Genomic DNA, 26,571 nt, shown 5'->3' with positions numbered 1-26,571 from the left:
TTGTAAAGTTTGGTGTTCTGATATTGGATGAAATTTTAAGAGGAGCCATAATATTCAGGGAAAATACTGAAAAGGAAAAACAATTTGCCTTGAATATTTTAAGTTATGAATATTGTGTGTCATTTATTTTACATGTCATTGAACCCTGATTTCATAGATTTCCTTTGATAAACAAATTAAGCAGAAAGCATCACTGTGAAAAGATTTTTTAATAGTGAAGTAGGAAAAAATGAATGAATTTAGCTTTGACCTACCTAGCCCTGAAAAAATGATTTTTCTGTCATATTTAGAAATAAAAAACCAAACTGACCTTCTGAGTCTTAGTGGAAAAACACTTTGTGTGACTGCAGGATCAGCTCCACCTTTGGTCAGCAATCAGAATACTCTTCTCTGTCAGTATATCAACCTCCAGCTCTTGAACACAGAACCACAAGGTATGGTGGGTGCCTCACCCTCAGCTGGGAATACCCATAGTGATCAGATTGTGGGGTACTGGGCATTAAGATTTCCCTTTTCATGTGCAGCCTCTCTGACTTAGGTGTATTTTTCAAGTCTGTTTAATGTAGTGATTTGAAATGTGGGCTCTGTCTCTTTTTTGGGGAGAGTTATTTATGTAGAAATACCCTCATCCATCTGATACGGTCAGGAAATGAGATAAATGGGTAACGTAAAAATTGCAACTAAATGAAGCTAAATTAAGCACCAAAACATTTTAATTTTACCTTATTTTTTCTTGGAAAATGTTCTGAAAACTGTTGTACAGATTAAAATTCATATTTATCTTTTGATATTTTAGGATCCTCATTGTACACATTTGTTACTGAACTTGCTTGTTTCTTCAAACTGCTGGGCTGTTATACTTGTTGGTGGTGGTTTTTCCCCTTCGTGTCTGTGAAATGTGTGGGGCTGTGCTGCAGAGACTGTACTTGTAGCTGTCACACTTTGGCTCCTGCACGCACTGCTGCTTCAGAAGCTTCAGCACAGCCTGTTAGAGTCATCTGCAATCACAGTGGCTATTTAGGGACCCGGAAGATAGAGGCTGAAACCTGGGGGTCTAATCCAGTTTGTTCTTTATTCTGTAGAATGTTTAATGGGAACAGTGGGGACTCTCCTGCTTGAAAACCCAATTGGGCAGAATGGACTCACCTACCAAGGTCTTCTGTATGAAGCAGCCAAGGTATTTGGCCTTCGGAGCAGGAAGCTAAAGCTGTTTCTGAATGAGGCTCAAACACAAGGTGAGAAGATTATAGAGCATGATAATTTTTTTTTCTTTTGTTGAAAGTAGATTTTGATGCTATCAACCTATTGTCGACTGTGTGTGTGTGAGAGAGTCATAATATGCCCTTTTCTCAGAAATTTACCATAATATAATGTTAAAAGAAATAATAATCTTTGTTTTGGAAATAGTCTAAAAATTACATTGGCATGTTAGTAAAAATAAATGTTTCTAGGTAGATTAACATATTTTCTGTTCCAAAAATTGGTCCTTCCCTAGGAATCAAAATTATCAAGAGTTTGTAAAATAACAGCCTGAGAGAAACTTACTCCTGACAGTGTGCCTCCCTTTACAGTTTATAAAGCATGTTCACATGCATTTTCTCATTGAGCTACAGAAGAACTTGAAGAGCTGCATCCTTGGTTGGCATTTTCCATTGTATAATTCAGAAAACTGAGGCTCAGGATACACAGCTAATATCTGGCAGGCTCTTTTTTTGTTGTTCTTTTGTGCTCACTGGAAACCCTGGTGGTGTAGTGGTTAAGAGCTATGGCTGCTAACCAAAAGGTTGGCAGTTCTAGTCCACCAGGTGCTCCTTGGAAACCATATGGGGCAGTTCTACTCTGCCCTGTAAGGTCGCTATGAGTCAGAATGGACTCTTGATGGTGCCATCGATGGCAATGGGTTTGGTTTGGTTTTTGGTTATTATGCTCATCCTTCACATCATCCACTTCTGTAATTTTGGCTTCTATAGATGTTTTGACAACTTCTCTGTAGACATCTTAGCCCTACCCTCTTAGCTCTTGTTTCTGTAATCCCCTAGTATACATCAGACATATTCACTTTAATATTGCTGCCACTGAAATCATTTCCCAAACAACTTCTCTTTGTGGCATCTGTTTTTTCTGTTGGTAGCCATCCTTTTAGTCATCCCAACTCCAAGCCTTTTACCATGCCATCCTTTTTTTTTATATAGCTTGATACCTACTGGACTTTCTAAATCAGGATTTGTGTCTTTCAGCACTTGTGGAAAATTGCTGGTCATTCTTTTCCTACATTACCTCTTCCTCATTCTCTCTAATATTATCTCTTTCTGGAACTTTGCTTAGACATTTTTTAAATACACCTGTTCACTCTATTCTCCCTGTCCTTATTTTCTTCATATTTTTCCTCTCTTTTCCTTTCTGTTGTACATTCTGGGTGATCTTGATAAATTGATCGTATCTTTGTTCCTCTATAGGTAAAATGTTTATTTCCTCTGGCTTCTTTCAAGATTTTCTTTTCGTTTTTTGACAAGCAAGATTGTCTCTTTGTTTGAATATGATATGGCTAGGTGTAGATTTTTGTTATGTATTCTGCTTAGTGTTCTCTGAGCTTCCTGGATATGTGGGTTCGTTGGTGTCTGTCATGACTTTGAATGTTTCTTCTGCTCCTTTTTATCTTTCTTTTCCTTCTGGTATTTTCATTACATGTATGTAACCCCTTTTGTGATTGTCCCACAGTTCTTGGATATCCTGTTCCATATTTTCATTTTTTTTTCTCTTTTGCTTTTCAGTTTGGGAACTTTCTATGGACATATCTTCTAGCTCACTGATTCTTTCCTCAGTCGTATCCGGTCTGCCAATGAGTCCATCACAAGCATTCTTCATTTCTGTTACAGTGTTTTTTATTTCTGGCATTTCCTTTGATTCTTTCTGAGAATTTATCTTTCTGTTCTTGCATGTTTTCTCCTTTTTTCCTTTACAACTCTTAGCATATTAATCATAGTTATTTTAAATTCCCAGTCTGATAATTCTGAAATTTCTGCCATATCTGAGTCTGGTTCTGATGCTTGCCCTGTCTCTTCAGACTGTTTTGGCCTTCTACCTTGCCTTATAATTTTTGTTGAAAGCTAGACATGTGTATCAGGTAAAAGGAACTGAGGTAAATAGGTATTTGGTGTGAGGTTTTATGTTTATCAGTTAGTAGTTAGGCTGTAGCTGTGTGAGAGGGTATAAATTTCTCTAGTGTCCTTGTTTTTGTCTTTCCCTTTCCCTAGAGACTTCTTAAATACAGTCTGAACCTTGCAGTTCTTTCCTCTGTAATCCCTATTGTACAGGAGCCCTATTGATTGATGTGATGGTAAGATGTAAGGAGAGGCGAAGGGTTCTATAATCCTGTAGTTAGGTCTCAGGCTTTTAATGAGCCTGTGCCCCTGGGCTGTGACCTTCACAAGTGCTTCTCAGCTTTTATATGTGTATTTTTCCCCTTAGGTCAGATAGGAAGGCTAGAGGGGGCTAAAGTTGGGTATTTTCCTTCCCTCAGGTCATCCAGATCTGATAAGATAGTTTCCCTTGAAGGCAGGCCTTTGGTAAGAATAGAACTCTCTGGGTATATTTCAGAATGATTATTTGCCCCCTCTGTCTTCTGGAAGCATGAGGGGATTTTCCTCTGATCTTTAACCTGAGGCCCTAGTGGGGCTCCTGGAGATAAAACTCACGGAAGTATGGGGATTCCCCCAACACTGAGCCCTAGGAGTTTTTTCTCAAGCTAGTCCATGCTCAGTCTAGCAATTTAAGTCAGTTATTGTCTCCGTTTCTTCCAGCACAGGCTCTAGCTTCTGGCTTCACGTGGGCTGGCTGTCTCTCTAGTTTTCAGGGTAGCAGTTTGCCCTGTGACCTCAATTCTCTGTTAGATCTAAGAAGAGTTGTCGATTTTCAGTTTGTTCAGCTTTTTTCTTATTGTGAGGATGGAAGTAACAACTTCAGTTCTTTTGAAGAGCTGCTGACTTATTTTTCAGTTCACAAATTCTCATTTTTTCTGTGTTTGCCTTGCTGTTCAACTAAACCATTAATTTTAACATGTCTTTCATTTTCAGAGATTTTATGTGGTTATTTTTTCAAACCTACCTATTCACTTCTATAGTCTCATATTTTTGGGTCATATTTTCTATACAATTTTATTTCTATATTTATGTAAAATAAATATATAGTCATGTGTCGCTTAACATCCACAATACAGTCTGTGAAATAGGACATTATGTGATTTGGACATTGTGTAAACAAACACCATATCATATAGTACTTAGCAAACCTGGATGGGATATACTATAGTGTACCTGTATTGAATAAGTAGCCACCAGGAGGCTGTTGGATTCGGTATGTCCGGTTATGTCTGCTACATCCCGTTCTCCAGTGAGGGTTTCTGAACTCTTTTATAACCTTATGGGACCACGGACGTATATGCAGTCAGACATTACCTGAACGGACATTACACAGTGCATGACTGTGTATACACATATATATTATTCTGTACCAAATAATTTTATTATCTTATTTCTTATGTATGCTTATTAGTTATCTAGTGCTGCTGTAACAAATACCACAGGTGGGTGCCTTTGACGAACAGAAGTTTATTTTCTCACAGTTTAGGAGGCTAGGGTGCCAACTCTAGGGGAAGGCTTTCTTTCTCTGTCAGCTCTGGAGAAACATCTTCGTCTCTTTGAGCTTCTGCTCCTGGGCAGTCTTTATGTGACTTGGCATCTCTCTTCTCCATCTCTGCTTCTCTGGCTTCCTTGTTTAATCTCTTTTATATCTCAAAAGAGATGATTTACTCACACCCTACACCAACCCTGTCTCATTAACATGACAAAGACAGCCCATTCCCAAATGGAATTATAACCACAAGCAAAGAAGTTAGGATTTACAGTACGTATTTTAGGGGGGACAGTTCAATCCATAACACTTACATATAGTATATAAAGTACATTTAACATATGCATACACACACACACATGCTGACTTAATGCCAGTATCTATAGCCTTTGTGGGTCTGATTCTGTTGTTTTGTTAACTCTGGCTTCCTTGTTTTCTTTTATGATTTAATTTTTTGTTGTGAACTTTTGTTGGAACTTTATCAGTAGGTGTTCTTTAAGGCTCAGTTCCTCTAGTTCCTTGGGAATACTGTCAACCCAGACCCACTTTAAAATACTCAATTCTTTCAGGTCACAGAGAGAGTGGTAAGCATGTTCTGCTCCTCCCCACTCCCCGCCACCCCCGTCATACATGAGGACCAGGAATTCTCATGGGGATATGGTCCTTCCATTCCTACCCAAAACAAGGCTGAGTGACACAAGTTCTCTGTACAAATTTATTCTTTCACTATTTGGAAAGCCAGAAGTCCCAAAGTGTCAACAGGGCTGCACCCCCTCTGGAGACTCCACAGGAAAATTCATTCTTCATCTCTTAGCTTTTGGTGGCTCCAGACGTTCCTTGATTTGTGGCACGTCATTCTGATCTCTGCCTGTGTGCTCACTTTGCCTCTTCTTCTGTCTGTCTCCTCAGTGTGTCTCTTATAAGGATACCTCTCATTGGATTTATGGCTCACCTAGATAATCCAGGATTATCTCATCTCAAGGTCCTTAACTTTTTCCAAATAAGGTAACCTTCACAGGTTTTAACCAAAAGGCCAGCAGTTTGAATCCACCATCCACTCCTTGGACACCTAATGGGGTAGTTCTACTGTGTCCTATAAGGTTGCTATGAGTCAGAATCGACTCAACGGCAATGGGTTTGGTTTATTTATTTATTTTTTGGTTTTACAGGTTCCAGGGATTAAGATTACGTGTACATATCTTTTGGGGGGCCAACTATTCTATCCACTACATTCTCTTGCTGCTTTTTCTCTGTGGGCAAGGATTTTATTGGAATTTTCCCTTTTGCCATGGGATCCTCATTCATTTTTTTGAGGGAGGATTTCATTACTCTTCCCAGTTTTCATAGGTCCTAGGCTTCACTCCCCGTAATGAGACTATCTCACATTTCCTTTCAGTGACTCTTCCTTCTCTCTGTCACCCTTATCTAGTTTAGGGCCTCCTCATCTATAGAAACAGCCTCACAAGTGACCTCCCTATCTCCTGCCTATATTCCTCCTCTGAAATTATCTTCCTGCACATTACTTCTGCACATTACTACCATGATGTTCCTCTGCTTAGAACCATCAAGGCTCCCCATTACCTAACTCTTCAGACTCTTTAGCTTAGCGCACAAGATCCTTCCTATTCTGGTCTTTATTGGTCTTCTTGTCACATACGTGAACCTTTCACTTTGTGAAAGGCTTTCTTCACTGTCCTTTGCACTTCCCCTGTGGTATGGGAGTGAAGCTTATCTGTAAATGTAGCCTCCTGTTTTTATAAGCTTATGTGAATCTTTAAACATTTTTGTTTTTAACTGTGCTTTAAGTGAAAGTTTACAGTTCAAGTTAGTCTCTCATTCAAAAATTTATACATACATTGTTATGTAACCCTAGTTGCTCTCCCTGTACTGTGACACACTCCTCCTTTCCGCCCTGGATTTCCCGTGTCAACCAGCTCCTGACCCTCTCTGCCTTCTCATGTGCCTCTAGACAGGAGCTGCCCATTTAGTCTCATGTATCTACTTGAGCTAAGAAGCACACTCTTCACGAGTATCATTTTACGTCCCGTAGTCTTTATGTCCCATAGTCCAGTCTAATCTTTGTCTGGAGTTGGCCTCGGGAATGGTTTTAGTTTTGGGCTAACAGAGAGTCTGGGGCCATGTCTTCCGGGATCCCTCCAGTCTCAATCAAACCATTAAGTCTGGTCTTTTTACATGAATTTGAGTCCTACACCCCACTTTTCTTGGCTTCGTCAGGAACTCTCTGTTGTGTTCCCTGTCAGGGCGGTCATTGGTGATGGCTGGGCACCATCTAGTTCTTCAGGTCTCAGGTTGATGAAGTCTCTGGTTTATATGGCCCTTTCTGTAAAGACGTTCTTAACTACTCTTCCTTATTCCAAAAGTCCATTGGTCACTGAGTCCTGTTGAGCAGCGTGGTGAAGAAACATCATCATCTCACTTATTCTGTGCATAGACAGGGGAATGGTTGAAACTGATCAGGGATAGAATCATGTTTGTATAGATTAGATATCAGTAATACCTATGAGTCATATAACCAGGTCTTACATATACTGTCTTATTGCATTGTTATTAATCTGTGAGATTGACTGAGCAAATGTTTAGTAGGTAAGAGCTTAAAGGTTAAACAATTTGCCCAAGATTACCACAAAACTGGGACTTTTTCCAGTCCAGTATCTTTCCAATCTAATATCTATAGCCTCATTTTCATCATGTTTTTCCACTCAGAATTATCTTTTTTAAAGTATTAATAACTTGGTATATTAGAAGGACCACATAATGTTTACAGTTTTAGAAACCCACTGATGCCTTCTTGTTTGTTCCAGTGGACTCCACATATCATTTCCAGATCCCATAATTTTCTATTAAGGAGTCAGCTTTAAGAGTATTTTCACATTCAAGATTGCCAGCAGGGAGAAAGCTGTTTTCATAGAAAGCTGCTGCTTGTCTTTGAATTCAGGGCTGGCCAGAAGCAAAATGGCAATTAACTTTTAAAAATTTCTCTTCTTTCACTTCAAGTATTTCTGTATTCAGTGTGTTTTATTCAGCTGCATTTGCGTTATACTCTTGGATACTTAAATTGGCCATGTTGGTTTCTGTATTCTTTGACATCCATTTAGTGTTTGATAACTTCCTGTTTTCTGGCATAGCAAGATGTCTTAGGCAAGGTATCATGTGTTCTTACTTCCCAACCTGGAAACAGCTGTTCCTCCACTTATAAGGAAGGAAATCTAGGTGCTAGGAACACTCATTGCTACTGGGTTGGCATTACTTCTAGGCCTTTTCTGTGGACATAGGAAATGTCTGTCTGTGCGGGGTGTGGGGATGGGATGGGGACGGGAATCTTGGACAGTTAACATTTAAAAAACGATTTGTCCACACCAGGCAGAAAATTTATCTATTTTTTAACTTTTCGTTTCATATTAGAAATCACAGAGGAAATCTCCATGAAGACTTTGAATATGAAGACTATATATGTTTCGGTATTCCCGACAACGGCAGAGGTCTAACGTTCACCTATAAATGTGATCAGTCAGCCTTTCCCTGGCTTTCACCCATTCCCAACACACACAGACACACAATGAAGATAATTTTCTTCTGGTACATGTGTAATATGCTGTTTTTGGTCCAAAGTTCAAATGGGATTGATTCATCGAGTGATGAGACCTCACAGTAATATTGACACTTAACTTTAAACACCTATGCAGTCATGTTGGGGGAAGGTTGCAGTGTTACCTTAGCACTACTGAGTTTTTTTCTGTACTTGAGTTCTCACTTATTTGAGTTCTCAAGGTAGAAGTTACTTAAATGGCATCTTATATATACTTTTAAAATATATTTGGGAGCTCTGGAAGGAATGGACATGTTATATGTTCCTGCTACCTGGATTTTCCTGGGCAATTCAATGGAATATTTTCAGTTTCAGTACATCAGAATAATAAACTTTCTCTCAGATAATAAATGTGTTGGAAATAATTCATTCACTAGTAAATTTAATGAAACTTGTCAGTTGTAATTTTTGAAGGACACAAAAACTTAATAGTGACTTCTCTATTCAGGCAGTGGTTTAAACCTCTAATTTAATTTCTTCTCACAATCTTGTGTGTTAATTTGGGTCCTCAGAGAAACTGATGCCAAGACAAACTAGATGTGCAAGAATTTATTGGAAATGTGTATGAAGGGTCAAGGGGAGAGGGAGCAGAAAGAGGTGGAGAGAGCTTTCAAAGTATAATGTAAGTCTGACACCTGTGAAAAGAGAGAAGGAAAAAAGAAAAGATTGATTAGAACAAGCCTCAGACTACAGTGCAACTTTGAGAGAGTCTTGGGTAGACCAATCAGAGTACAAAGTTGGGTAGAAATGACCTGGCTCTTATTTGCCAGATCAGTGGCTGGGATCAGGAGCAGCTCATTGGGAGTGTGTCCTTGGCACAAATGCCTCGTTGGCTCTGATAGTACAGCAGCTGGAAGCTGTTAGCCACTACACTCCTCACATCAGATTCTCTTAGATCTCAGTGGGCGGGCACCTCTATGGCTGCTACAATAAAGGCATTCAAACACAAACCCACAAGGTTTTGTGGAGACAGGAGACAACAGCCAGAATTTTAGGAACTGTAAAATAGATGAGTATTAACAAACTTGATAGACTCCTCGCCCACCCACCGCCCCCCCCAAAAAAAGGCACCTAAGGTAGCAATGGGAAAACTAAGAAACAAACTTATTTGTAGCTCAGCATTTGTTGCCTCTGGAACTAAGGATCAGGAGAGGCAGAAAATTGGGAAGATTGGGTGAACACTGAAAAGCACTTTGATTCTTAGAGCTCCTCCCCATTTCCACATTGCTAGGCAACTGTCCTTAACCCACCACAGCTGACATTTGGAAGTTTATTCTCTAGAGAAGTGGATCGCCCTGGCCTGGTGGCTGAGTTGAAAGCAACGGTACTCGCTAGTTGTGGTGTTTGAGTTTGATAATTCACTAGGACTCACAGAATTCACTGAAAAATATTATACTTCTGGGTATGGTTTATTACAAGGAAAGGATACAGATTACAATCAGCCAAAGGAAGAAGCACATAAGTCAGAGTTGGAGGGTTAAAATGCGAAGATTTTCCTCTGTAGAATCAGGATGCGTTACCCTCCTGACACTTGTGTGTGACAGTACGCACAGAGTACTGCCAACCAGGGAAGCTCACCCAACTTTGGTGCCCGAAGCATTTATTGGAGCTCTGTTACAGAGGCATAGCCCTGGTAGTGCAGTAGTCAAGAGTGCAGCTGCTAATCCACCAACCGCTCCTTGGAAACCCTATGGGGCGGTTCTCCTCTGTCCTGTAGGGCTGCTATGAGTTGAATCGACTCAACAACAATGGGTTTGGTTTTTGGGTATTACATAGGCAGTGTTCTGGTGCTATTCATTAGGTTTTCACTGACCAATTTTTTCAAAAGTAGACCACCAGGTCCTTCTCCCTAGTCTGTCTTGGTCTAGAAGCTCTGCTGAAACCTGTCCACCATGGATGACCCCACTAGTATTTGAAATACTGATGGCATAGCTTCCAGTACCACAGTAGCACAATTTAGTCACTTTGAGGACTAAGGTGTGCCTGACCCAAGCCATGGTATTTTCAGTCGCCTTGTCTGCATGCAAAAGCCAGACAGTGAATAAGGAAGACTGAAGAAGAATTGACGCCTTTGAGTTACGTGTTGTCGAAGAATATTGAATATACCACGGACTGCCAGAAGAACGAACAAATCTGTCTCGGGAGAAGTACAACCACAATGCTCCTGTCATGGGTTGAATTATGTCCCCCAAAAAATGAGTGTATCAATTTGGCTAGGCCATGATTCCCAGAACTGTGTGGTTGACCTCCCATTTTGTGATTGTAATTTTACGTTAAAGAGGATTAGGGTGGGATTGTAACACCACCCTAACCCAGGTCGCATCCCTGATCCAATGTAGAGGGAGTTTCCTTGGGGTGTGGCCTGTACCCCCTTTTATCTCTTGTAAGAGATGAAAGGGTTGCAAGTGGAGAGCGGGGGGACCTCGAAGCACCAGAGCAGAGTGCGTCCTTCAGACTCGAGGTTCCTGCGTAGAGAAGCTCCTAGTCCGGGGAAAGACTGATGACGACGAGGACCTTCCTCCAGAGCCAACAGAGAAAGCTTCCCCCTGGAGCTGATGCCCTGAATTTGGACTTCTACCTTACTAGACTTTGAGAAAATAAATTTCTCTTTGTGAAAGCCATCCACTTGTGGTATTTCTGTTGGAGCAGCACTAGGACTAAGACAGCTCCTTAGAAGTGAGGATGGTGAGACTGCATCTCATGTACTTTGGATATGTTATCAGGAGAAACCAATCGCTGGAGGAGAAGAACATGCTTAGTAGAGGGTCACTGAAAGAGAAGAAGACCCTCAACAAGATGGATTGACACAGTGCCTGCAACGATAGACTCAAACATAGCAATGGTTGTGAGGATGGCACAGGACCTTAGGCAATGTTTTGTTCTGTTGTACATAGGGTCGCTGTGAGTCGGAGCCCACTGGACGGCACCTAACAACAACATTACATAGTCATGTTGATTGCCTATGCGGTCAATCTCAGTCTCCAGCCCCACTGATACTGGGTGACCCAAAATTCCCACTCTAAGTCACATAGTTGGTCTATCTGGGGAGGCCAGCCCCCACCCAAAGACTATGCAGGTGTGCCCAGCTGCCATCCTAAATCACATTGGTAAGACTATATGGTATGACCCTCAGCCCCCAGGTGAATAAAGACATTTTTGTCAGGCATAACATTCCATGGGTCCAGATATTACCTCAGAAGTTGAAGGCAAAGCCAGACTTCATTTTGGGCAAAGTCATTTTTTTTTTTTCTTTATTTCTTATTGGGCTTTAGATGAAAGTTTACAGAGCAAATTAGTTTCTCATTAGACAATACACAAATTGTTTTGTGACATTGGTTGCCAGCCCTGTGATGTGTCAACTCTCCTCTTCCCCACCCTGGCTTCATCCAGTTGCCTGTCCCTTCCTGCTTTCTCATCTTTGCTTTTTGTGGGCAAAGTCAGATTCTTTAGTCCACAGCCCACCCCGGTCTTTGGCCAAGGCGCTCTTACAGCAAAATGATCATGTTAGGGCAACTACATTTAATATAGCCTTTATATGACAGGTAGCCCTGGTGGCACAGTAGTTAAGAGCTTGACTGCTAACCAAAAGGTTGGCAGTTCGAATCCACCAGCTGTTCCTTGGAAACCCTATGGGGCAGTTCTCTGTTCTGTATGGTCACTGTGAGTCGGAATCAACTTGACGGTAATGGGTTTGGTTTTTTTTGTTTTATATGACAGATACAGCAGTAGTATCATTATGAATATGCCTAACATTTGCAGGACACAGTGGGGTAGCGATAGATTTAAAGAATACAGAAGTTTTGTAAAGCCATTCCGTACATTTTCAAATTTATGCACGTAAATTTTTAGTAGTATGATTACTCAGTTACTCCTTAATCTATTTGTACCTTAAACCTATGCAGAACTATTAGATACAAATTTACTGATGATTAGCTAAATCCAGTTCTCTCTCAGGCTAGTCATTTTCCATTGTTATTACATGTTGAAGCTTTAGCTCCGTCTCCCAGCATGTTGATCATCAGTATAAATATCACATGACACTATCAACAGTGTCAGTGTTATTATGGGCATGATACAATTTGTTTTCGTTACAGAACAAGTGAGCAAGAATTGCAGAGGTATTTTCTATGCTTTCCGAACGGAAATAGCCCTTGCTTATATACGAGATACGGGTGTGTGTTCCAACTGGCCGTGATTCGATTATTTCTGCATTCCGAGTTAACTGGGGACAAAGCCAGTCATCCTGCCTCAGCTCACAAGTTTGTACTGAGGTTGGTTTTCATTGTGTGAAGTTACATAGCAGGGTCCATCCACCTCCGTACAATGAGGAGGACATGGGTGTTATTCAGAATAGTTATTATCTCCATTAACTCTACTACAGGACATGTTTTATTCTGATCTAGAGGTGAAGGCAATCGTAGTTCATCGATAACATATTCCAAATGCCCCCAGAGAACTTCTATAGGTCTTGAAGTCCATAAATTTTCACTGGTGTGTCCCCAGAGCCTCAGCAGCTATGACGGAGGGCCATTGTCCCATCCTCTAAATTAGTCAAGAGGCCTTGTTGGGTCAGGGTGCAAGGGTATTTCAAATGCTGGGTTCTGGCACTATACAGCAGTGTTTGTTGAGTCTGCTTGATCCATCTCCCTAAAGAGTCATTATTTTTCCGAGCTGACTCACATCCCATGCCTTCCTCCTGGAAGACGATTCCATACAATCTGCTTATTCTAGATAATAAATCTTCCTCTCAAGGCCATTCCTCTTGAAAAACAAGTATTTGGCATGTCCCATGATGCTTAGAGTGGCACCTGTCTCTTCTAAACCCCTTTTCTGGCTCTTGGGTTTAATTCTGTACGTGTGTTGTTGCCATTGGCCTGAGTGCAGTTTGGATACGTATTTTGTTGCCAGAAATGTTGGGTCCTCCATACTAAGCTTAGATAAGTGTAGTCCCATCTAGTTGCCATAAGGCCTCCCATAGCCTTCCTCATCTCAGGGTCAGGCTGTTCCCCCGGAGAATTTGAACTCACTGTATGATGCCTACTGTCTTAATCCCATCAGAAACCTACTGTCCTTTTCAATTCTGTTTAATAGATTTCCATCCACAAAAACAAGGGTAATATGTATTTGTGGAGAGCACACCATGGCATGTCAGGCATGCCACCATTGTATTTTATCCATTATAGCCAGGAACCTACTTATGCATTCAATCAGTTACAGTGATCAGTCTCCAGAGTCCTACATCACACGGTGCAGTATTCCAGTTGGGAACAGTTCCCGGGAATTCCTTCCCAAATGATATTCCTTGTAGTAGATATTACCTGGAAAATAAAAGTCAAAAGATTTTGACACATTACTAGAATTCCATTTAGTAATTAACAGTCATTCCATTTCATCATCATATATGACCACAATGTTTTCCGAGGGTGATGCCACTCAGATTTGCAAGGTTTCCATTTGACCTTGATAGGTTACAAAAAAACAGGAGTAGTCTTGCAAACAGCTTCACCCTTTGCTAAGAGATAATATTCTGCTCTGAACCTTTCTTGATGCACAATGTAATATAACCCACTTACTTATTCCTTTCCCCTCAGCTACTATTTCTCCTCTACATTTGTCATTTAATACCCAAACTTTTCCTCCTTTGGAAGGGACATTAGTTTTGGCCACTGTTCTGGTCCAGATGGCTGGCAGCAATACCATTTCTAGCAAGTGCTTCCCCCTCAGTCCACTTCTACTCAAGTAGGGTAGGATTGCATAGGTAGAGCTAGTGAGCTACCTCAACACCAGGAAATACAGTTGCATTCACCATCAACACCAATTTTACCAGATGCAGTGAAAGCACAGTCCACCCTACCAGGCCATTAGGAATTCTGACATAAAGGTTTAAAGATATAGTTACCGTTTCTTGCTTTGAAATCATCTCTGCTTCTGTACCCACAGTTGCAACCCTGGTCCTGAGATCACTGCATCAGGTAGGAGAAAAAGTTGAAGTGATAGGGGAAAGAATTCATACCAGCATCCTCCCCCAGCTCCTCTTCCCCGTATCGCCCAGAAAAGAGGAATCTAGTGGAGACCTTCCCTTGGCTCCTCTCATGCTGAATGTGAGCACACACTGCGTGTAAACTAGCCCTTCATGCCTTTATCACTTCCATTTCAGACAGCAAACGTTTCAATTGCCCGTTCCAATTTTCTACCAAACCATCACTTTGAGGATCACATGCAACATGATATGTCCATTTGATGTGATATTTATTTGCTGCTTGCTTGACACAATTCTGAAGAAATGACCTTGGCTAGTAATTGTCTCTCAAATGGCATATGAAATGTTCCTGAAATGCTTTGGTCCATCCCAGAGGTCATGGCTGTGTGGCACTCACAGACTTTTGCTTTAAGCTCCAGTCCCATAAGTACATGTTGCACACTTCCAAAATCATGTCTGAGTATGGATCATAGGGGCCCAAAGGCATAACAAGAGAGACCACTTTTTTAAAAAGTTTTAAAATAATATTGTGTTTTTCGTGAAGGTTTACACAATAGTTTAGGTTCCCCTTCAATAATTACACAAGTTGTTCAGTGGATATTGGTTACATTATACACAATGCATGAACATTCTCATTTCCCTCTGGTAGTTCTGTTTCCATTAATCGAGTTCCCCTGCCACTTCACATTCTCATCTTTGTTTTAAAGTAATTGTTGACCGTTTGGTCTCATATAGGTGATTTTTTTTAAGAAGCACAGTACTTACACGTGATATTTTTTTGAGCCAATTTGTTACTTAGCTACAAGGTGACCTCAGGGATTAGTTTCAGTTCAAGGTTTGAAGAGTATCTCAGGGCAATAGACTCAAGAAGTACTCCAGTCTCAACCGATCCAGTAGGAGAGACACTTTATGAAATTTAGACATGGCCTGCTTTTGTTTGGGCTCCTATTGAAATACAGCCTTATTTTGGATGATTTTATGAATAGGGGCTAACAGTATTCCCAAATGTGGAATATGCATCCTCCAAAATCCAAATAGATCAACTAAATGCTGAACTTCTTTAGTTCTAGAAGTAGGCAATGATAGCAGTTTATTTTAGTCACCTGTGGTTTTCCTAAGAATTTCAACATTTGGGTAGGCCTCTGGATCTTTGCTGGATTTATCAACCAGCCTCTGTTAGTCGTGTGTCACCATTGCATTTATGTCAGTCCTAGCTTGTTCTTCAGTTTCTGATACCATGGTATCATGAATGTAATGTTAAATAACACTTGGGATGTTCATCGAGTCCAAATTTACCTTAAACAAAGTTACAATAAGCTGATGAATTCAAATAACCTTGTGGCAATACAGTAAATGTAAATGGGATCATTCTCATGTGAAGGCAAACTGCAGTTGGCTCTTTTCCAAGATGAGGCAAAGAAAAAAGCATTTGCAAAATCAATCATGGGATACCAGTCTCCTTTATAGCCTGCTGTATGTATTACTTGGACTGCTGAAACCATATAAGGGACTGCTGATGCTATAGATGGCACTACTTAAGCCTCTATCATCTACCGTTAATCTCTCTGAGCCATCTCCCCCCCCCCTTTTTTTAACAAATCATACAGAACTATTGTACAGAGAACTCATTGTTATCAGCATTCCAGCTTCTAACATGTCATTAGTTACAGTGGTCATCTTTTTGTCCACCATGTGTCCTATACTATTTTAAGTTAAGAACCTGTGTGGATTTGAGCCATTCTAGAGGTTCCCATTTAGCATGTCCACCTCAGGGTGGACTTATATGCCTTCTGTTTTACAGTAATAGGTAGGGAATTGTTCCCATCTGACACAGTATCCATCCCAATAAAGCATTCAGGTAAAGGAGATGCAACCACCTGATATAAAACCCATTCAGACATTCCACTTTTTATCCAAACTTTCACCTAAATCCTATCAACCACTGCATTCCCACACACTCCCAATCTAAGCGTAACCCCTGTTAGGACATTACCAACAGGTTCTGGAACCACAGTGCTTTGGACTTACTTGCCAAGGAGTCTCAGAAAAGTCTCTTTTGCATCACCTGACCATTTTACCGACACATGCGCATAATGCCCTGGGTCTCCAGTGGGATCCAGAGGACACTGGCCCCTCTGTCAATCTTCATCTTGATTTATCTACTGAACCGTTGCCCCTGGCAATTCCAGGTGGGATTTCTCATTGTCATCTTTGCCCTCCAGCTTTTTAAATTCTTCCACACTGGTGTAAATAGAGCAGAGTTTTTAACTTTTAATGTTAAGGGACCAGTAGGGTCTCCCATTGATCCACCCAACCTCTGATAGTGCTGCATTTTGATCTTTGTTTCAACCCTATTAATATCCACTTTATTCATTTGCTTTCTTAATAACAATCTAAAGATTTCCCCCTTGCTGAGACAAGTCCTTTTATTCTCCTCTATGTCTTTTCCCACTTTCTAGTGAATCACCCTTATTTTCTCAGCATCTGTAAGACCCGTAAGGGGAAGCTGAGACAACATTCAGTAAGGGTTCTTGAATCCATTGCTTGATTTTGCAGTAGCAAGTGCACATGCAAAAGGGGCCACTGTAATCACAGTATTTACCATAACATGGGTAAGGGACATATTCAGTAGATGAATATCCTGATCCTCTTAAAAACAACCCAAAGTGACTTGCATATGTTACATATCAGCCACTTAATCTATGGTACTCCACTTTATAGATTGAGAAAGACAATCTTCCTTTTTGGGATAAATAAACTTTACAGAGGCTGTTATCCAGTTCACCAGCTTAGCTGTCCACTCAGGAATAACCTGCTATGTGTCTGGATCATGCTTGGCCATCTGTGATTGTTCGGTAGTGAACTGTGGGTTCTGCATCAACCTAAATATTCTGCAGGATTCAAAATCAAGAATACTTCCTATAAATTTTTCACCTCACAATCCATTTTAGTAAAGGTTTTAGGAAGCCGATCATACCAGTCCACAAAATAAGACAACTGCTTCACACTATACCCTGGTTTCAGTAATTTTTTAGGTTTTCCCTCCCCCTACCTGCACTACCTTCTTGGTAACTAGTTGTCATATGTCCCAGCATAATTTTTGCCTTTGATGGCAACCCTAATGCTAGCAGGTGTAGTTTAAACCAGGCGAAATTTGAGCTTGGCCCAGTATCAGGATCTGCCCCATGACTCTTTTACTTTTGTTTTAGCTGTTACAGATAAAAAGAGCCAAGGTTTTGTATACTTACCTTGTTTCTTATTATTTTTTATTTCTTTATGTATCCAGTAAGCCAACTCCTTGGGAGTTAGGTAGACCATTTCTAAATTCCACTGGTAACTTTTACCTCTAGTAACTGATTGCAACACAGCTGCAGTTCCATACCATACATGACTAGGAAGCCATTCAGGAACAAAAGGTTTATCAACCCCTTCCCTCTCATTTTTTTCTCTTCCCAAACCACATGAGTTGTTCTAGTCAATCCCACTTCTCCTGACACCAACTATGAGGAGTTTGGGGCCAACTATGAAGTTTAGAATTATCCAGTTTAGAGGATACAGTCCCCAAGACTGCCCTCATTTCTGGCACTAACTGCAAATTTTGAGAGTTCTCAAAGCCATCCTCAAGTTCAATAATTCACTAGAAGAACTCACAGAATTTATTGAAAGCTAATATGATTAAAGTTTATTACAGGAAAAGAATACAGATTAAAATAAGCCAGAGAGAGATGCATAGGACAGTGTGTAGGGGCTTCCATTATCCTCTCCCTGTGGTGTCAGGACCCTGTGGAATCAGGACACACTACTCCCCTGTCACAGTTGAGTATGGCCAACCATGGAAGCTCACTGAGCTTCAGTGTCCAAAGGTTTTCTTGGGGCACCAATGCATAGATATGACTGGTAGATTTCCCACATGGTTAATTTCAGTCTCCAGGTCAACTGATACCATGTGACCCAAACCTACTACCCTAAATCACATTGTTAGGACTATCCAGTACGGCACAAGGCTGCCAGGCAAACAAAGACATTCCTATCAGGCATAACATTCTAAGGGCCTAGAGATTTCCTCTCATAACCCAATGGCAAAAACCAGTCCTTTTTGGGCAAGGCCAAATTCTCTATTACACTGAAAATATGGAGATTAAGTGCATGTATGTGTGTGTGTTTATGCTTTCCATGGCCTGATGGGCAGTATATATGTACATACTGCCCACCAGTCCGTGGAAAGTATAGATGCTAGAGATTACTGAAAAAACAGTCCATTCTTCTCACCCTACAATTAAGCTCAAAGTTGGCAAATCCCACCCATACCCTATGTCAGTTGGCATTTTAACCTCCCACTCTTAATAATGAGTACTCCATCAAGAATTAAGAGATCTAATGAAAGCTTCTAACATGAAAGAGTTCAAAACAGGCTGGGGGTAAAAAAGAAAGAAAAAGAAAAACAACTTAGAGGAATGAAATAATGCAGTGAGAAGAAAACTCCATTCCCTAAAAAAAAAAGATGTAAGAGAAGATATTACATCCATGAAATAAGAAGAAGATATAACAAAAACAGAAAACTCAAAGAAGAAAATATTGTTGTTAATTAAAAACATAATAGCAGAAATTAAAAAAAAATAGAATGGTTAGAAAATAATGTTGAGGAAATTTCTCAAAAATTAGAGGAAAAAAATACAAAGATACAAAATGAGAAAAGATAGGTAAATTAGAGAAATAATCCAGGAGGTCTGTGATGGTTAAGATTGTGTGTCAGTTTGGCTGGGCCATGATTCTGAGTTTTGGCAGTCATATAATGTGGTGCTCACTTCCCTGTTGAGATCTTATTTGTGATCACCCCCATGATGGGATCTGCTCTGAGTAGCCAATCAGTTGAAAGGGAATTTCCTTGGGCGTGTGGCCTGCACTGAATATAAGTGGATATTTTGGCAAGACTGGGGGAATTTTGCTAGTGCTGGATCCTGCAGCTGGCTCCTGTTCGTCTAACCTCCAGTTCTTGGGACTTGAGCTAGCAGCTTACCTGTGGTCTTACCTGCCGATCTTGGGATTCATCGATCGTCGCAGCCTGTGAGAGCTCTGCTCTCTGACCTGCCAGTCTTGGGTTGGCCAGCCCTGCGACTACGTGAATCAGGAGAAGCCTCTATCCTGACCCACAGACTTGGGACATTCCAGCCTCTACAACTGCATGAGCCATTTCCTTGATATATATATATTTATACGCTTTACTAGTTTTGCTTCTCTAGATAACTCAGCCTAAGACATTTGGTACCAAGTGATTCTAGAGAAACAAAATTGTAAGGATGAATTTTCTAAATTGGTTCTAAAGTCTGGTTAGTCTTAAAGATGTTGACGACTCTGCTTCCAGTAGAAAAGAGGGCACTGCTAATCCATGGTGTGAGGTGGCAATGCAAATACACAAAATATCACCACCAATAGACGTTATTGTTGAAAGGCGTGGCTCTGGGTGAACACATGTGTGATATCTTTCTACAGTTTTGTCTTCATGAGAAGTATAAGAAAGTTATTTGGTTAGTCCTACTTTCACTAGACAAACTGGTGAAAGAAAGAGATGCGCTCAGGGATTCAGAGTCAAAGCTCAAGTGGCACATGAATGACCTCAAAGTTTCCACTTGTGCTTTGAAAGAAAGCCTTCTTTCTTGTAGTAACAGAGCTGAAATTACTGAAAACCAAACGCAGAGTCTTATTGTAAGAGTGGCTGAACTACAACACCAACTCAACTGCCAACCTCGAGAGGTGTCTGAAGTTAAAGTGAGGGCATTGATTGGGAAGAAATGGGATCCTGATACTTGGGATGGGGACATATAAGCAGCTAATCAGGAAGCTGGAGACATTGAGCCCCTAAATTCCATTGAATCACTCCTGCCGACAGAACCACTCCCATCTGAAGAGATTACTCCATGTTTGTCTGCTAAACCACCCTGCCCAATAAAACTTTTAGCCCCTCCACTCCCATCTAATGAGATTAGCCCAGCTGCTTCTAAATAGCCCTTGTCTGCGTCATTGCCTGGGTCATCACCTGAGGCAGATGCTTTACAAGACAATGCCGAATGTTCTCAAAACAATTCCACAGTACCAATTCTGGCTTCTAGACCTATAACTAGATTTAAGTCCTAGCAAGCCCAAAAAGGTGAGGTACAAAGTGTGACCCAGGAGGAGGTACACTACACTCCAAAAGAACTGCTTCATTTTTCTAATATGTAGACACAGAAACCTGGGGAATATGCATGGGACTGGCTATTAAGGGTGTGGGATAATGGTGCAAGGAACATAAAGACGGATCAGCCTGAATTTATTGATATGAGTTCACTAAGCACAGACTCTTCAGTGTTTCAGTTCGAGGAGTTAGGAAAGGATCTAATAGTTTATTTGGTTGGGTTGCTGAAGCATGGATCATGTGGTAGCCTACACTAAATCCAGCTGAAGTACCAGACCTGCCTTGGTATAAAGTAGAAGAAGGTATCCAAAAGCTTAGGGAAATTGGCATGCTAGAGTGGATTTATCAGGTTAGACCCACAGACCCATACATGGAGTGTCCAGAGGACACACCTTTTACCACAAAAGTGAGGAACAAATTTGTGAAGGGAGCCCCAGCATCCTTGAAGACTGCTGTGATTGCTATTTTATGTAAATCATATTTGACGGTGGGAACTGCCCTAACTGAATTAAGACACCTAACTACAATGGGGCTGATTGGAACCCATGGTAGTAGGGGCCTAGTGGCTGCACTCAGTTGACAGACAAGGTGGGCGTGGTTACAGTAATGGACAGCAGAGTCAAAGCAGTGATCAGAATAGTCTGACTCGTATGGACTTATGGTGTTGGCTACTTAGTCGTGGTGTCCCTAGTAGTGAAGTAGATAGGAAATCTACTAAATATTTACTTGATCTGTACAAACAAATGAATTCTAGGTCAGGTGAACAGCCGTCTAATTGCCAGAACAGAGAGTCACAGTTCCTCAATCAGTTCCCAGACTTGAGTGAGTTTAAACACCTACAACCCCTTGAATGAAAGGAAGGTGGGGTCCCCTAGAGGAAGGACTCCAATACACTGCCAAAAATTTATACTGTTAATCTCTCTCCCAACCTTCCCCAAAGGGATCTGTGGCCTTTTACAAGAGTGGTTGTTTGTTGGGGAAAAGGAAATAACCTGACTTTTCAGGAATTACTGGATACTAGCTCTGAACTGACACTAATTTCAGGAAACCCAAAACGTCACTGGGCCCACCAGTCAGAGTGGGAGCGTATGGAGGTCAAGTTATTAATGGAATCTTGGCTCATGGTTGTCTCACAGTAGGTCCAGTGAGTCCCCAAGCCCATCCTGTAGTTGATTTCCCCAGTTCCAAAATGCATAATTGGAATAAATATACCCAGCAACTGGCATAACCCCCACACTGGACGCCAGACAAATGGAGTAAGTGCTATTATGGTAGGAAACGTCAAGTGGAAGCCATTAGAACTGCCCCGCCATAGGAAAATAGTAAACCAAAAGCAATACTGCATTCCTGGATGGACTGTAGAGATTACTGCCAGTATCAAGGACTTGAAGGACACAAGGATGGGGATTCTCACCACATCCGCATTCAACTCCCCTATTTGGCCTGTGCAAAAAAACGGATGGATCTTGGAGAATGACAGTGGATTATCAAAAACTTAACCAGGTGGTGACTCCAGTTGCCTCTGCTGTTCCAGATGTGGTTTCATTGCTTGAGCAAATTAATATATCTCCTGGTACCTGGTATGCAGCTATTGATCTGGCTAATGCCTTTTTTTCCATACCTGTTTTGAAGGACCATCAGAAGCAGTTTGCCTTTAGCTGGCAAGGCCAGCAGTACACCTTCAGTTGCCTACCTCAGAGTTACCTCAACTATCCATCCCTATGTCATAATTTAGTCCACAGGGACCTTGATCACCTTTCCCTTCCACCAGACATCACACTGGTGCATTACATTGATGACATTATGCACATTGGACCTAGTAAAGAAGAAGTACCAATGTCTCTGGACTTACTTGTGAAACATTTGGTGCTAGAGGGTGGGAAATTAATCCCACAAAAATTCAGGCAACTTCCACCTCAGTGAAATTTCTAAGTGTCCAGTGGTGTGGGCCACTGTAGATATTCTAGTGGTGTGGGCCACTGAGATATTCCTTCTAAAGTGAAGGGAAAGTTATTGCATCTGGCCCCTCCCACAATTAAAAAGGAGGCACAATGCCTAGTGGACCTCTTTGGATTTTGGAGGCAACATATTCCTCATCTGAGTGTGCTGCTCTGGCCTATTTATCATGTGACTTGAAAAGCTGCTAGTTTTGAGTGTGGCCCAGAACAAGAGTAGACTCTGCAACAGGTTCAGACTGCTGTGCAAGCTGCCGTGCCACTTGGGCCATATTATCCTGCTGATCCAGTTGTGCTTGAAGTGTCCGTGGAAGATAGAGATGCTGTTTGGAGTCTTTGGCAGGCCCCTATTGGTGAATCACAGTGCAGACCCTTAGCATTTTGGAGCAAAGCCCTGCCATCCTCTGCAGCTATCTTCTCTCCTTTTGAGAAACAGCTTTTGGCTTGTTACTGGGCCTTAGTAGAGACTGAACGCTTAACTGTGGGACAGCAACTCACCATGCAACCTGAGCTGTCCATCATGAACTGGGTATTGTCTGATCCACAGAGTCATAAAGTTGGACGTGCACAGCAGCACTTCATCATTAAATGGAAGGGGCATATAACAGATCAGGCCCGAGCCGGACCTGAAGGCACAAGTTGCATAAGGAAGTGGCCCAAATGCCATGGTCTTCACTCTTGTCACATTACCTTCCATCTCCCAGTCTGCACCTATGGCCTCATGAGGAGTTCCTTATGATCAGTTGACTGAGGAAGAGAAAACTCGTGCCTGGTTTACAGATGGTTCTGTGCAATATGCAGACACCACTCCAGAGTGGACAGCAGTAGCACTACAGCCCGTTTCTAGGACCCCCTGAAAGATGGTGAAGAGACATCCTTCCGATGGGCAGAACTTCTAGCAGTGCACCTGGTTGTTTATTTTGCTTTGAAGAATAAATGGCCAGATGTGTGACTGATTCATGGGCTGTGGCCAATGATTTGGCTGGATGGTCAGGGACTTGGAAGGAATATGATTGGAAAATTGAAGACAAGGATTTATGGGGAAGAAGTAAGTGGATAGACCTCTCTGAATGGGCCAAAGAAGTGAAGATATTTGTTTCTCATGTGAATGCTCACCAAAGGGTGACCTCAGCAGAGGATGATTTTAACAATCAAGTTCATATGAAAACTCGTTCTATGAAAACCAGTCATCCTCTTTCTATAGATATTCCCATCATTGCTCAATGGGCTCATGAAAAAAGTGGCCATGGTGGCAGGGATGGAGGTTACGCATGGGCCAGTAACATGGACTTCCAATCACTAAGGCTGACTTGGCTACAGCCACTGCTGAGTGCCCAATCTGCCAGCAGCAGACACCAACACTGAGTCCTCGATATGGCACCATCCCTCGAGGTCATCAGCCAGCAACCTGGTGACAAGTTGATTACATTGGACCACTTCCGTCATGGAAAGGGCAGTGTTTTGTCCTTAGTGGAAAAGACACTCTGGATATGGATTTGCCTTCCCGGCATGCAATGCTTCTGCCAAAACTACAATCCATGGGCTTATAGAATGCCTTATCCGCACAGCATTGCCCTGGATCAAGGGACTCACTTCACAGCAAATGAAGTGTGACAGTGGGCCCATGCTCATGGAATTCGCTGGTGTTACCATGTCCCCCACCATCCTGAAACAACTGGCTTGATAGAACAATGGAATGGCCTCCTCAAGACACAGTTATGGTGCCAGCTAGGTGGCAGTACCTTGTTGGGTTGTGGCAATATTCTCCAGGAAGCTGTCTATGCTCTAAACTAGTGTCCAATATACGGTGCTGTATCTCCCGTAGCTGGGATTCATGGGTCCAGGAACCAAGGGGTGGAAATGGGAGTGGCATCACTCACTATTACTTCTAGTGACCCACTCACAAGATTTTTGCTTCCTGTCTCTGCTACCTTATGCTCTGCAGGTCTACAGGACTTAGTTCCAAAGGGAGGAAGGCTCCCACCTGCAGTCACATCACTGATTCCATTGAACTGGAAGCTAAGAATTCCACCTGGCCACTTTGGGCTCCTTATGCTCTGGATCAACATGTAAAGAAGGGAGTTACCATATTGGCTGGTGTGATTGATCCTGATTACCAAGAGGAAATCGGATTGATATTCCATAATGGAGATAAAGAAGAGTATGTCTGGAGTGCAGGAAACCCTTTAGGACGTCTCTTAGTACTACCATGACCTGTGATTAAAGTCAATGGTAAACCACAGCAACCCAGTTACGACCCTTCAGGCCCAGACCCTTCAGGAATGAGGTTTGAGTCACCCCACCAGGCAAAGAAGCATGACCAGCTGAGGTGCTTGCTAAGGGCAAAGGGAATACAGAATGGGTGGTGGAAGAAAGTAGTTCTAAATACCAGTTATGGCCACATGACCAGTTGCAGAAAAGAGGGCTGTAATTGTTATGAGTATTTCTGATTTGTATGTGTGCATCAAATATTTTTGTTTTCTTCACTTATAAACAGGGCTAATGCATTTTTTATTTTATATGTTTGTTTTATCACGTAAGGTGCAAGTATGAATTTATAATTGTCTTTATTCAGAGACTATGTATGGTTTAAGGAGATGTGTACAGGTGCCAAGTTGACAATGGGTGGACTTTGCTGGTTAAGATTGTGTCGACTTGGCTGGGCCATGATTCTCAGTGTTTTGGCATTCATACAATGTGATTTCACTTCCCTGTTGAGTTTTGATATGTGATCATCCCCATGATGGGATTTGCTATGAGTAGCCAATCATTTGAAAGGGAGTTTTCTGGAGCATGTGGCCTGCATCCAAACATAAGCAAATGTTCCAGCTTTTGCCTGTGCTGGATCCTGCAGCTGGCTCCTGTTTGTCTGACCTCCAGTTCCTGGGACTTGAACTAGCAGCTTACCTGCAGTCTTGCCTGCCAATCTCAGGATTCATCAATCTTTGTAGCCTGTGAGCAAGAGCCCTGCTCTCAGCTACCGATCTTGGGTTTACCAACCCCTGCAGCTACGTGAATCAGGAGAAGCCTGTATCCTGATCCACCACCTTGGGACGTTCCAGCCTCCACAGCCACGTGAGCCGTTTCCTTGATATAAATCTCTCTATATATATTTATGTGCTTTACTGGTTTTGCTTCTTTAGGGAACCCAGGAGTTCACCAGCTTGGCAGTGTGGGCTGGGGAAGTGGTTCCACAGTCAAGCGACACTGCTCAGCCAGTCAAAAAGGAGCAGAGATGGCCCACGGAGCCAGGTGTTCAGGAGAAAGGGAAGGAAGTGGGTGAAAGAGAGAGAAGAAACCAAAAGAAGCCAAAAAAAAGCAACAACAGCAATAAGAAAATGGCACTGATGGAGCCGGCCAGTGGGGGCAGGTGAATCCGAGCAGCAAGGATCTTGCGTCTCCCCAGCCTAGGGACCTTGGCCCGACTGAAAGCAAAAGTGGTGGAGGCTGTGCAGAGGGAAGAAGGATTGGGAGTGGGAAAGAGCATATTCCTGGTTACCGAGCGCTCTGTCTCCTGCTGGGAGCTCCATCAAGTTGCCTTCCCGTACTCCCTGTCTGCTGTTCTTGGTATTTGATCAGTCCAAGAAGGGGAATCCGTGGTGCATTAGCTGATAGGGGACCTCCACTCCATAGCTCCCTCGTTCTCTGTTCAATGTCAGTTTCTTATTCCATTCAGTGCTTGGTTGAGTTCTTTATCCCTTCATTTGATGCTTAGGGTTCCAGGATTGATGTTTGTATCTGTTTTACTTAGTTTTTCAGGTCTTTGCTGTGGAGGGATGGCTTGGTGCTTCTGTCTATAGCACCATGTTGGCTCCACACTCAACACCCTTAAATATAAATGGTCAAAATATACTAATCAAAAGACAGAGATTGGCAGAGTAAATTTAAAAACATGATGCAACTACATGCTGTTTACAAGAAATTCACTTCAAACTCAATCTAGCACATAGGTACGTTGAAATTAAAGGATCGAAAAAGGTAAAAAGATATACTATAGAAACGTTAATATAAAAAAAGAGTGCCTATATTAATATAGCCAAAGCACGACCTTGAGTATATTTCACCTGAATTTAGCAACCAGCTCAAGAATAGATTTCATGCATTGAAAACTAAAGACTGAATCAGACGAGTTGTGAAATGACATAAAGGACGTCATACATGAAGAAAGCAAGAGATCTTTAAAAAAAGAATTGTCAACACTAGAGGCCCTAATACACGGCATAAATAG

The 26,571-nt window shown here is 41.8% G+C and overlaps 1 protein-coding gene across 1 annotated transcript in view; it reads left to right on the top strand.

Annotated features, from left to right (window-relative positions):
* Positions 1 to 8,605, top strand: part of IARS1 (isoleucyl-tRNA synthetase 1) — a 127,348-nt gene extending 118,743 nt beyond the window's left edge. The window contains exons 32-34 of the mRNA XM_023738600.1: positions 291 to 434; positions 1,083 to 1,235; positions 8,053 to 8,605. Of these exons, the coding sequence (XP_023594368.1) occupies positions 291 to 434; positions 1,083 to 1,235; positions 8,053 to 8,135 (380 nt within the window). The 3' untranslated portion in view covers positions 8,136 to 8,605. The remainder of the gene's footprint in view (positions 1 to 290; positions 435 to 1,082; positions 1,236 to 8,052) is intronic.
* The last annotated feature ends 17,966 nt before the right edge of the window (positions 8,606 to 26,571 follow it).

The sequence above is a fragment of the Trichechus manatus genome, unplaced genomic scaffold (assembly GCF_000243295.1).
Source record: "Trichechus manatus latirostris isolate Lorelei unplaced genomic scaffold, TriManLat1.0 scaffold00120, whole genome shotgun sequence".
NCBI classification, from domain to species: domain Eukaryota; kingdom Metazoa; phylum Chordata; class Mammalia; order Sirenia; family Trichechidae; genus Trichechus; species Trichechus manatus.
Note: the sequence above shows the minus strand (reverse complement) of the source record. Positions and strands in the feature narration are given on the sequence as shown.